General features: G+C 35.7%; 1 protein-coding gene across 2 annotated transcripts in view; it reads right to left on the bottom strand.

The window, feature by feature from the left end:
• The window catches only part of LOC113233285 (serine/threonine-protein phosphatase 2A regulatory subunit B'' subunit beta-like), a 106,889-nt gene that overhangs the window by 17,008 nt on the left and 77,307 nt on the right, over nucleotides 1–12,574 (bottom strand). For both annotated transcript variants that reach the window (XM_026468349.1, XM_026468351.1), the window contains one exon: nucleotides 10,503–10,712. In XM_026468349.1, the coding sequence (XP_026324134.1) occupies nucleotides 10,503–10,712 (210 nt within the window). The remainder of the gene's footprint in view (nucleotides 1–10,502; nucleotides 10,713–12,574) is intronic.

The following is a 12,574-nucleotide window of genomic DNA, read 5'->3' as shown; positions in this document are numbered from 1 at the left end:
ATCCCGGTTTTATATTATTAAAAAGTACCTCTCGCTACGCAATAAGAGCGACCCCTATTTCAGTACCAATCACTATCCACGGTACAACGATTCTCCAAAGCAACAGTAGCCACGTGTCAAGTTTTATTAAAAAAAGAAGCAATCATCCGCTTAGAGGCACTTTGCACGCGCGCCACTTTGGTTGGTTTCGGCTCATGTCGAAAGACCCATACGCTCGATTGCTGCTTTGTTTTGGGATCGTAACTATAAATCCATATTTCGTCACCTGTTACTATGTCGCACACCAAATTTGACGCCCCTTTGTTGAATCTGGTAAGCGTGGCATTGCACCAAGTGACGCGATCCGTTTTTGAGCCTCAGTGAAGTTGTGTGGGATCCACCGAGAGCACAGCTTTTTTAACCAATTTCTAAAATGACGCCATAATGTAAAAACAAGTGACAATCAGATGAAACAAACTGTATTCTACAGCCGAAGAGTTTCATTTTCAAATGTTGTAATTACTTTTTAAATATTGTTTATGTAAGTGGCCAGTTCGGGAAAGTTATAGTGCGCCCTATGTATCGCTGCCATTTTTATGTAATGAAACGAAGCGTCCTTGGCACTTGAATCGTTTCTGTAGGTCACCATGGCATTTTGTTAACTAATTTAATACATGTTGAAGAATCAAGTGTGTATGTTATAAGACAGAGCATCAAACTGAGGAGCCGTTTGGTGATATACAATTTTTTTTAGAAAGTAATAAAACAGATTACATGTGAATGTTGGATAGGTAATCAGTTCATTAGATAATATTTTATCTTTCTTCCTGATTCACTCCAGCATGTGGCGTCAATTTTTGGTTTGATTCACTTACTTAAATTTAAAATTTCGTTATAGAACGTGTAATAGTGTTAAATCCTATATGTAATTCTGTTTATGCGCCTCATGTTCCATTCACCTTGACAGAATAGAACCTTTTGTTAAACTTTTCGCATAATTGTTAAGTAAACGTTTTGAGCTTAGTTTTATAAGAACGGTGTATCATCCCTAAGCATAAATCAATACCTCCAATGAACACTGACTACTAACTAACTAACTTAATTTTTTGTCATTTTTTGATATTTTTGTAACCATATTTATTTACTAATATTATGTTCAGCGAATTTTATAAAAAAAAAATAAGAAAAAAGAGAGAAACTAATATTGGAAAAAAAAGAAACAAAAAGCAAAATAAAAACAGAACAGGTCCAAAAATTAAGTTGACGTAGTGTTCGTTGGAGGTATCGAAATAGAGAACACACAAAACCAAAGTTTATTTTTTAATTAGAATGTAAGCGCAACTCCAGTATCGATTAAAACGACCCAATTTCCTTGAGAGGAAAAGCCTTATAAGGTCGTCTATGGCTATGCGTAAGTAGTACGTTACGGGTTTCGATCCCTTGCAGTCCTGTTTTCCCATAACTGGGTGTGGGGTCGACGACCGACGGGGAACTGGGTCACGCGCCTTGACGGGCCTATTTATAACACGATGGACTAACTTTGACAACACGCCAGGCTTGCCGCTGCCTGCGGCTTCGTCTTGCGCCCACCTTATCCGTTGTGTTGGCACTTGGAATTTAGAAGGTTTCTTGCTTAGCTACTTATGGAACTTAATTTTAGTAACCAGCCATTTATTGGGTAATACATGCTTAGGTATTGGATACTTTATATATGAATTCTATATCGAACTCACAGCGATTTTTCTGTGTTCAGACGCCCGCCGGCACAATTTCGGCTTCCAATACATAATTACGTACGCTACCACAACTTAATTTTTTTTTACATTGATATCATATTGTCACTGCTTTGCAATCTCCTACGTGTAACTTGAATACCTTAATGCACTATGCATATTAGGTAAGATATCTCTCATGATATCATGATCAAAGTTCAAATAGAATAAGTCGCAGAATTCGGGTTAATTTACAGCACCAAGCTTTGTTGCTCCCTTTATAATATTGATCGCTCATTATATGTACTCATTGGAGCCAGCAATAATATTATGTTATACTGCAGTTTGTCACGTACGCACATGGCTTATCATGACCACACACATCGCTCAATGCAGTCGTTGTGACTAGGCCCCGCTAAGCGTTTGTTTTTTTTATTGTAAAGAACACGTTTTACTGTACTTTTGACAACTTACAGTATGAGACTACCTGTCTATATCACAAAGAAGCACAAGCAATCTAAATTAATGTTGAATTACGAAGTGTGCAATCGCTTTTGATAAAAGAAAATTGTATTAGATAAAAACAAAAATTTGCCGGTTATGGTGTGCTAATCATTATTACTACTTATATGTAGTGTATTTGAAACTAAACAAAAAAAATTAAAAACATTTTATGAAAAAAATTATTTTTACTTATACGTAACAAACAATATGTGTAAATTACATATTTGTAATACATATGGCAGCTATGTTTTTAGCTCCGAAAATAATTTAATTTACGTAATCTTATCGCCAAATATATTATTGTTCAATTATCTTATATATTATTATTTATTCCCACTCTTCAAAAACTCATTTCAGAATTAGATTTTACAAAGACTGCAGTGAGCACTTTCATTAGGGGTGCGGTTGGCTCTGACCGACGATTATAATAAGCTATTCCGGTGGCCGCTTTCCACCCAATCAAGGTGACATTGCAGATTATCTATCAGAAGGATTTATCTAGAAAATATCACCAACTAAATTGCGCTTAATCCGTTGGCACAAAACCTTTCGCTAACAGAAGAGGATATTTTCAAATGAAATGGATTCATATCTTTAATCCAATACAAAATTTAATTACACTTGGCATTAATAAAGTTTCTTCCTAAAACTCCTTGTAATACTCGTCTCTTTATTTAAATCCAATTGATTGATTCTGCAGCGTAATTTGCTATTTGCGTTAATAATTTTAATGAATAAAGTAAAATAAAAAATTAAATGAATATAATAGTAAAATCAACTGAGGTTCCATTCCTACAATAATAGTCAATACGGAAGGGTAACGATCCGCCAAATACTTCCGTGAGTATCCAAGTGGCTAACGGTGATTGACCCAAATGATGTGAATGAAGAAAGCGGCCGCTTCGTTGGTTTAGCTGCAGAGTTATAGTTACAAGCTGCTCTTGGATGGGATCGCCGCCTGTTGGTATGTCCGAAGGCTACAATGCCCGATTGCCTGGCTTGCGATTGATTGGATGGCTTTGGAACTTGCAGTGGAATAGTATATATGACTGTAGCATGTTAATCTTGTAGGTGTATAATTAATTACACATGACTGACTGTATAATTACTTACGCGCGACTGCATCGATGCAACCGCCTGTGAATCCCAAGTGTAGCGATGCAATCGCGCGTTTGTATCGATGCATTCACGCGCTCGCACCGCGTTTTCATCACTGCTTAAAACCGCGCGCGTGCGTAAAGGTAGACGATTATTACCGACTGCATCGCTACTGTATCGCGTTTGCGTCGCTGCTAAAGTCGCCGTGTGTAACCGCTCTTAGAGACATGTACCTTATGTATCAAAAAATTACAATTAGCTACTGTTTCCTGTGTACGCGGAAAACCTCCACAATGGTCTATGAAGTTGTGTAAGGGTGTCATTTGCATTATAATTTGCTATTTGTAATATCCGTGAGAAATATCCCACGTCCTCGGCACGCGACGGTACTCTACAGCCCACAGACGGCCAGACACTATTGTGTTGATAATAAATAATTGAGTGAGGTATAGTAAAAAATAAAACACTGTAGGTACGACGATAAAAAAAAGTTTGTTTTTTGTAAAAAAACATCAAGGGACGGGACGAACAAGTAGTGCAGTGTCACTCAAGAACTTTAAATCGCAAAGATTTGAGGGGCACTACCACAATTTCACTGACATAATTTCACCAGCACTTCTATCCTCCAAAACCGTAACGCAGTAATGTTCCATTACAGCTTGGCGGCAGCAATAGACAAGGTGCTAATACTTCCCGGGACGAGCCTCGCACAAAGAGCTCTTCTGCTACGAAGAGCAGGAACGCAAACTGCGGTGATATGGTCAAAGATGTAAAAAGCATTGTAAACATCAATAGAATTTAGTCTCGTTAGTATTTTATGAATGAAATTAAATAAATAAATAATAATAATAATAAATAATAATAGAATTATAATAATAAATTTATATAGCAAAGTAATAACTAAAGACTAATTATACGAATCAATGTAAAATGTAACACATGTACCTTAATTGGAGAATCCTGTGTTTCAGGTAAAAAGTAATAATTATACAGGTAGATAGTAAATTATAAACAAAAGAATAATTAAACAATAAAATTCAAATTATACGCTTAAATTAGACAACATTTATTTTGGGATAATTATACATATTCTAGGTCATATCATTGAATATAGTTGGTCATCTTTAGACCTTTAAGACTTATAGTGTGCCAAACACTTGTGTATTTAAAATATAAAAATCGTAAAAAACCATACCATAAACTCAACCGAATATCCGACCATTAATTATGTGGTATGTAGAATCACTTAATACTTTATGTTTCTGTGTTTTTTGCATTGCTTATAAAAAGCATTATAAAACCGTAAGTTTCACAAAAACTGCAATTACTTGTATTATAAGTATTTACTGTACATACTTAAAATTGGGGACTAGATTGGCTCGACAGCGGGAGATATCAATTGCGTCATCTAAGTATATTGATCTTCTGTCTAGTTTAACTGGATTAAGCAACTAGGTACATAAAAGGCGATTTCGAAATCCTCACAATAATATTCCCTTTCAAGGGCGATGGAAGAAGAATATCTTTCAGCTAACATTAGATCTCCTCCATTTAGCTTATTAGGTCTTGTTATTATTGAATCAACGGCACACTTCATATTTGACGTCTACAATTTCGGAATTTCCTTATCATAAATATTAAAATTCTACATCGCAAAAGTGGTGTAACCCACATTTTTTTTCTACAACATTTTTTTTAATTACGCTATCTATGAAAAATATATATATATTGGTCTTAAATAATCACTATATTATAATGAATTTGCTTAATTTGAACCCCCTCATCTTCTATATGCATATCACGGGGTTACACCGCTTTTGCGTTCTTAACCTCAATTACCCATTAAAATACATGTCTGCATCACAACTATAGTAGCAGTACAGCTCGTTGTGATAGAGTTCGTCCAGGGAAGTACTGCCCTACCTATTTCTGCCGCCAGCAGTAATGTCAGTATTACTGTGTTTCGGTTTTGAAGGGTAAGATTGCTGGTGAAATTACTGGCACATGGGATTTGTCAACTTACGTCTCACGGTGACGGGCGCAGTGGCAGTGTCCTTCAGATCTTTGCGCTTGAAAGCTCAGAGTGGCACTGCAGCTGTTATGGACAGGCGTGTAGCTTACCATCAGGCTCACGACTTGTTCGTCCCGTTACTTGACATTAAAAAAAAAGATAAATGGGTAATTTTCTGGTTAATCTATTAATAATAAATAATAAATGGTTAATTTATTATTTAAGTTTTAAGTATTCGGGCATATTATCGTGAAATATTAAATGATATTTCAAGTTACTACACTACAATATTATACAATGCTTAATAATAATATTCTTAATAATACAAATTGCCACCGAAACATATAGAGAAAACAAACATGAAAATCAACATAAAAAGGAGGTGCATAGAATTATAACTGTATCTTTACCGTCGCTACTTTTACGTATGTAAACCCTCCTACAGCATACTCAGACTAACCGGTAATTGGCTTTCTTTCTGGCCCGTGGTTCATGGTAAACGTGAGTCCGGTGTTTAACCAAATATATAGGCGTTCTTTGACCGATACTGAGATTCCCTGAACCTAGTTTCTCGTCGCTTTTCTGGCCCACGTTTGATTTAGTGACGGTAGCCAAGAGTGCATTGCGCCAGCGTTTGTTCTATAATTTCATGACGATGGTGCGAGGTCCGCCACTCTCCTGATGTAGTTTGGCAACGCGGGTAACCTGTATTATTTCTCCGTCGGCGCTTGTCTTGCCAACTACTTCAATCATTTGACTCTTTGTTTAGACCATAGACAACTACGTACATAACTGAAAGTTTACACCAAGAACACAAATTAACTTCAGGTAGTGCACCTGAATCTATAGCACGCATGTTATTCCATGTTTTAAATTTTTATCAATTTTATTGATTTATAAATAATTCATTTTTTCACTTTTCTCGGCTTACATTTTTATAGCTGCTGCATAAACAATTATGGTATTATGATAAGTAAAAAACCTGATTAACAATTAACAGGTGAGGTATATTTGAGAGCGAAAATGTGACAGTAAAATGACTGTATGTGACTGTGTGACCCAAACACTTTCATCTATCGGAATTATTAAGTATCTTTTAAATTTAGTGCATTTTACTGATCAGTTTTATTTGCACAGTTTTATTAGATATCTTTGTAGCAGTAGAGCTCCTTGTGAAAGAGTTCGTCCAGGATGTACTGCCACCTTACCTATTTCTGCCACCAAGCAGTAATGTTAGCGTTATTGTGGTCCGGTTTTGAAGTGTAAGGGTGCTGGTGAAATGACACGCACATGGAAATTGTCAACTTATGTCTCAGAGTGAGGGGTGCAGTGGCAGTGCCCATCAGTCCTTTGCGATTTAAAGCTCTGAGTGGCACTGCAACTGTTATAGACACGCGTGTAGCTCATAACCAGTCGCACGACTTGTTCGTCCCGTCACTTGATATTATAAAAAAAATCTAAATTATTTTTGTGCGTCTTTTAACTTGTCGCACAAATTTGTCGGTTACTATTAATACGTATTATATTTACTACTATGTGTTATAAAGGTTTAAGGACACTGGTGAAAGTTAATTCCACACACTAGCTGACTGCGTAACTGAATACAATTTCAGTTTCAGTGTTTCTGGTTAATACGATCGATATTATCCACATCTACACTCAGTAAAATCATTCAAAAGGGCAATTCGCTAACAATGAAGATCAAAATAGAATGTTGTCGATAATTTGTGTATATAATTATGTACGATGTAGGTAAAAATCTTAATTATAATCCTCGGAACTAAAGAGATACTAGTTTCATTGTACACCGTTCTTATGATAATATATTTTTTTATAGTACCAAGTGACGGAACGAACAAGTCGTGCGTCTGATGGTAACCTGCACGCCTGTCCATAACAGTTGCAGTGCCACTCAGAGCTTTAAATCGCAAAGATCTGAGGGGCACTGCCACTGCGCCCGTAACCGTGAGACGTAAGTTGACAAATCCCATGTGCCAGTAATTTCACCAGCAATCTTACCCTTCAAAACCGGAACACAGTAATACTGACATTACTGCTGGCGGCAGAAATAGGTAAGGTGGCAGTACCTCACTGGACGAACTCTTTCACAAGGAGCTCTACAGCTACTAAAATATATAATAAAATGTATTGAAGGCAAGTTGTTGTGCGTAAAACACATGTATGACCAAAGCTGAATGAAACAAAAGTGAAACATAGTGAAACTTGCGTAGACCTTATTGGCATACTGTAGTTTTGGCTGCATAGCAATTTGGCTTCTAAAACGGTTTATAGTGTGTAATGGTTTTTGGCGCCGACAATATACTCGTACATATATCACACAAGTTATGTGTTTGGATTGTTGAAAGATTTATAGTATGTGTATATTAGCTTCATGATTTTTTTCTAAATTGTCAAAGATAAAACAATAAAGAAAATTCACAAAACATTTTTCGATTAAAATTTAATAAAACAACAGAGGTTGCCTAACAGTATACAAATTATTTCATGTGAAGGCAAAAAAGCTTCAAGATATTATAAAAAAAACAAAATGAGGCCTGGAGTAATCTAGAATAACTTTTTTGTAGAATTACAAATTTAAGCAAGGGGTGCCATGCGCTCTCTATCACACTGCAAAGCTGGACTTTTATCCAGAAGGGAACTTGAGTTATAAATGTGAGGCAATATAGGGAAAAGTAACTTAAAATAGCTGACCTATTGTACTACATTGCCCTTGCTCCACGTCTTATCGTCGGACATACTAATGTTGCCGCCAAAGGAACGTGAAAATCCCCAAAGTAGATATCTTATCGAAATGGAGAACATTTATTTTAACTTATACGAGAAAACCAATTTCAGATCCACGAAACCTTGACGACCCAACTGAAATTCTATTTCGAGTTTTGATGAACGTTGTATATTTACAGATAACCATCGTGGAATTACATTTTTATTTATTTATATTTTGTCATATATAAGCTCTGTACTTATAGTACGTTGGAGAGAAATCATTTACATAAGAGTTTCACGTATTTTAGGAGGCAGATAATTATGTACCTTATTTTTTATACTAACTATCTATGTATATAATATGGACTGTTATTTAATATAATATGGATTGCTTTGAACGCGAAAAGCCATGTATCAAGTTGAAAGGTTATTCCCATAAATCTGCACGGTCCAGGGTTCTTTTCCATTTCCCCAAACTCTAATAGCGGTTCCAGTTTTCCTGGAATGACAAACAATATAATTTATTTTGATAACAATACAGGTTCAAGTCGATTCTTGCTTTGTTATATTAAGTTCTCTAGCCTGTTGGAAGATCCGCAATATTGCATTATACGCCATGTTAGCTCCGAATTTCTCAATATAATTTAGGTATTCAATGAATAGAAATATTCGTATTTCAATAGAAAATATTTACACTAAACAAAAACTATAAAATGGATTGAATTTATGCAAAGAAAACTTCAATAGACACCTTGGTTTGAGGTTCTTTTTCCTAATTTCATGAGTGCGCCCTATTCAGCCCTATTATTATAAATATTTTGATAACAAGCTATAGACTGGTCCTCATCCGATTTTGCATTGACTCCGGGCGGCCAAGTGAGGCAATATGCCAAATTTGGAAGCCGCCCAAACCCAAACTATATTGTTTTTCCAAGTCTCCATTGAAGCCCGGCTCCATATTCCGATCTCTAATATATTGTGTGTATTTGTCACGGCCACATATCCACTGATGCCACATTTTTCTTGTTTTTCGGATTACGACTGCCAAAACATTAACAAGCATAAAAAATATACTATTATTTTTCCTACATTGAGCACAATAACGAATGTAAGAAAACAGTATTATTACACATAAACAAGTGACGCTCACCACTAGATCGAACCCCACTTCCCCATTACTTCCGACGGGATGTCACTACGTATGTACTACAGAAATCTAATTAGATTTCTGTGATATGTACCATATTTGGTATAGGGTCAAGAACATATAAAGCTTGATACTTAAGGTTTAATGCAATCCTAAGCTACTTGCGATAAGAACGGTCCAAAGTCGAAGTTGTTAAGTTTGATGTGTACTGTACAATAAGAAATAGAAATAACGATGTGCCAAACGTTTAATGGTAAAAATTTAAGTTGCACAGCACATAAAATCCGGTGCTCAGTGCTTACTACAATAATAATAAAAATAAAAATTATTCGACTTCAGTTTCACGTGTAGAAACAGGGCGTGTGGTGTTACGAGACAAAAATTCGTGGCAATGGTACAGCCTAAAGAAGTCGAAAAAATGGCAGTTGTCTACAACAAAAGAGATTTGACCGATATCTGCCCTTAAAGTTGCAGTTTGCTAGTCAACCCGTGACCATTACGCATATAACCACTCTGAAATATGGGGAATAAAAAAAAATTACACAACCTGGTAAGTAACTAGTTATAATTTGTTTTTTTATATATAATATAATAAAGGAAGATCTTTGTGATTTAAAGCTCTGAGTGGCACTGCAACTGTCATGGACAGGCGTTTACCACCACGCCACTTGTTCATCCCGTCACTTATTACTATAAAAAAATTTCTACTCCTGTAACTGTCAATGATAATTTCAGAAACCATATCGTAAAGACTTTATTGTCTATGCCACTGAGCTGAAAAATTTCATTAAAGTTCTGTAAACAGAACTATAATGAGTATTATAATACTGTACACAGAACTACTATGCTTTCAAACAAAGAACGTCGTATTTTTGCTCTCAAATATCAATTAGGACGCTACTCAAACGCTATACTGCCTCCTGATTGGTTAAATTGACCTAAAAGTCGTGCAACCGGGCCATAAATCTTACAAAAAATCTTTATAAAAACAAAATAATTGTACTCGACTTTAGACCCTCATTATGCAACGATTGCATAAAATACTATTGTTTAACACTAAATAACTTTAAACCCGGCCCTTAATTTAAAATCATTTCAAGTTTGCCTTTGACTCATTATCATTAATACAAAAAATCAGGTACCGATTCAGCAACATCAACCTATATACATCCATTTTGAATTATAATATTATGCATTAAAAGAAAAAATAACTCGTGGGCAACATTAGTCTGTGATATACATGAATGTATAATTGTATATACAAACAAATTACCCGCAACTGATGAGTTCGTTCAACTGATATATTTTGGAATCGCAACCTTACCTGACTGTTGGGAAATGTGGCAAAAGCAGACTGCACTTTATGTATTGCATGGTCTTGTTGGTGCGCAGGCGGCGGCCGGCCCTTAGGGAAGTGGAAGCGAGGGATAACACGCGCAGGCGCGCCGCTGTTGGCCGCGCCGCGAACCGTTCGCTGCAGAGTCGTGTGCGCTGGCGCAGATGAAGGCTTCGCCGGTGTTGACGCCGCGTAATTCTGGAAAACAAGGAAAACATTTTACTTGTACCTAATTCAAATCAAAATTCTAAAACACAGAATTTTGGTCCTACCCATTTTTTATATATCTGTGGTACTACCTTACTTAAATTGTCTATAAAACAAATATTTAGATAAATACGAAGTATCTACATGTAAAGAACAATTGGTACACATTCAAGTTTTACATTATTAAAAAAACTTTCGAGCATATGAGTATTTTACAAGTCACACATCTATGGTTGTTGATGCGATCGTCTGCGTCTAGTAAAGGGTACACGACGTTAAAAGAGCAGATTGGAAACTAATTACAAACAATAAACCTTCAAATTAAGACTAAAAGTATGAAAGAATATGAAAAGTGAAAATTTTTTGCGGAACTTTATGATGTTTTTTATCGAGCGAAGTCTAATCAATCGTGGATCCATTCTTTACCGGTATTTTCATTATTAATTACAAAAAGAAGTTCAATTATTCTTTTTTAACGTCGAAAAACCGATTTTCCGTGTGGTCGAAATGCGTTTAACGTCTATTTTTGGTCTCACTTTATCTAAAAAGCAATATATGTACCTCAGCACGGATAGTAAAATATAATAAAGCGCTCATCCAAGTGTATCTGACAGCGATACATAGTGCCAACACGACGTCGTTCTTCAGAAGGTAAGCCGCAGTTCTTAAGATTTATCGTCCGTACTATTTTCCTTACTATTCGAGCTTTAGCGGTACATATTGAAGAAAGAAAAGGTGTGTTCGTCTCTATTAGTGTCTGCAGTGTTCGTACAGTTTGTAAATAGAGATAAATACAAATTGGCCCCTACGACAACTTGCTTGTGTAAATCTTTTGACAGGGGATTTTCGCGCTTAATGCGCATTATGACCCAAGAAGTAAGTACTATAAACATGTACATTTATTTCCATCAGCAGGTTTTATTTACGAGCTGCGAACATGATTTTGGAGGTAATTGCATATCGATCACATTGTGGCTAACAGACGTCTATCAGAGCGAATATTGGCATAGCCGTTTGGTTTTAGCTCTCCTTGGCCTACAATTTTGTGTACGTCACGTTGCGTACTCGCCGTATTTTTAAAACGACCACGTGCTACTCATTAGCGAATAAAAATTTCAATATCCAGTACTAACAGAGTGTCAACAAGATTTAGCGTCTTTCTACAAGTTAGAATTAGTGATGATTTTGATTGGTAGCTACAGAATTGCGTTGTTTGTAGTTTAAATAGTTTCTATGTAAGGTATTTTTACAGGAAATAACTTCATATTATAATGAGGTGCGAAAATTGGCTTTGTTATTGGAACCCTTCCCAGAAAACTTCGTGATCACAGCACTTCTACTTCACAAAGACTTAGCAAAAACTGAAAGAGCCGGCATTAATTATATTTACTGGAACTATTATTAAATTTCATTCCTAAAGATTTGCAATGTAAAATCATCGGCTTTTTATCACCGAAGTTTTTCAAATGTGGCAATGAATGAAATGATTATATTAAATGCCAAAAATATAGGCATTTCATTGAAAATGAATGAATTCTAAAGCATTTACATGGGTATCCACAAAGGTACACAAAACTATCGTTTGCGTAGGTATTACGATTTATACACAAGCTGTCACTTCATTTGATCATCATTTTTCACGGTTTATACTAAGTTGATACACATGTCTTACAATATATCTAGTTGATGTACTTAGTACATAAGCGTGTCGGCTGAACACATTTTCCAAAGTTTGGATTTGAATCAGATCGTGACCTCGATGTAGGACGATAAGTCGACCGAGAATAATATATACCTAATAATAATAATCTTTATTGGGTCCATATTTATTGAGTACAGTTCCATGCTATGTT

Source organism: Hyposmocoma kahamanoa, unplaced genomic scaffold, assembly GCF_003589595.1.
Source record: "Hyposmocoma kahamanoa isolate Upper Pololo Valley unplaced genomic scaffold, ASM358959v1 78, whole genome shotgun sequence".
Taxonomy (NCBI): Eukaryota; Metazoa; Arthropoda; class Insecta; order Lepidoptera; family Cosmopterigidae; genus Hyposmocoma; species Hyposmocoma kahamanoa.
Note: the sequence above shows the minus strand (reverse complement) of the source record. Positions and strands in the feature narration are given on the sequence as shown.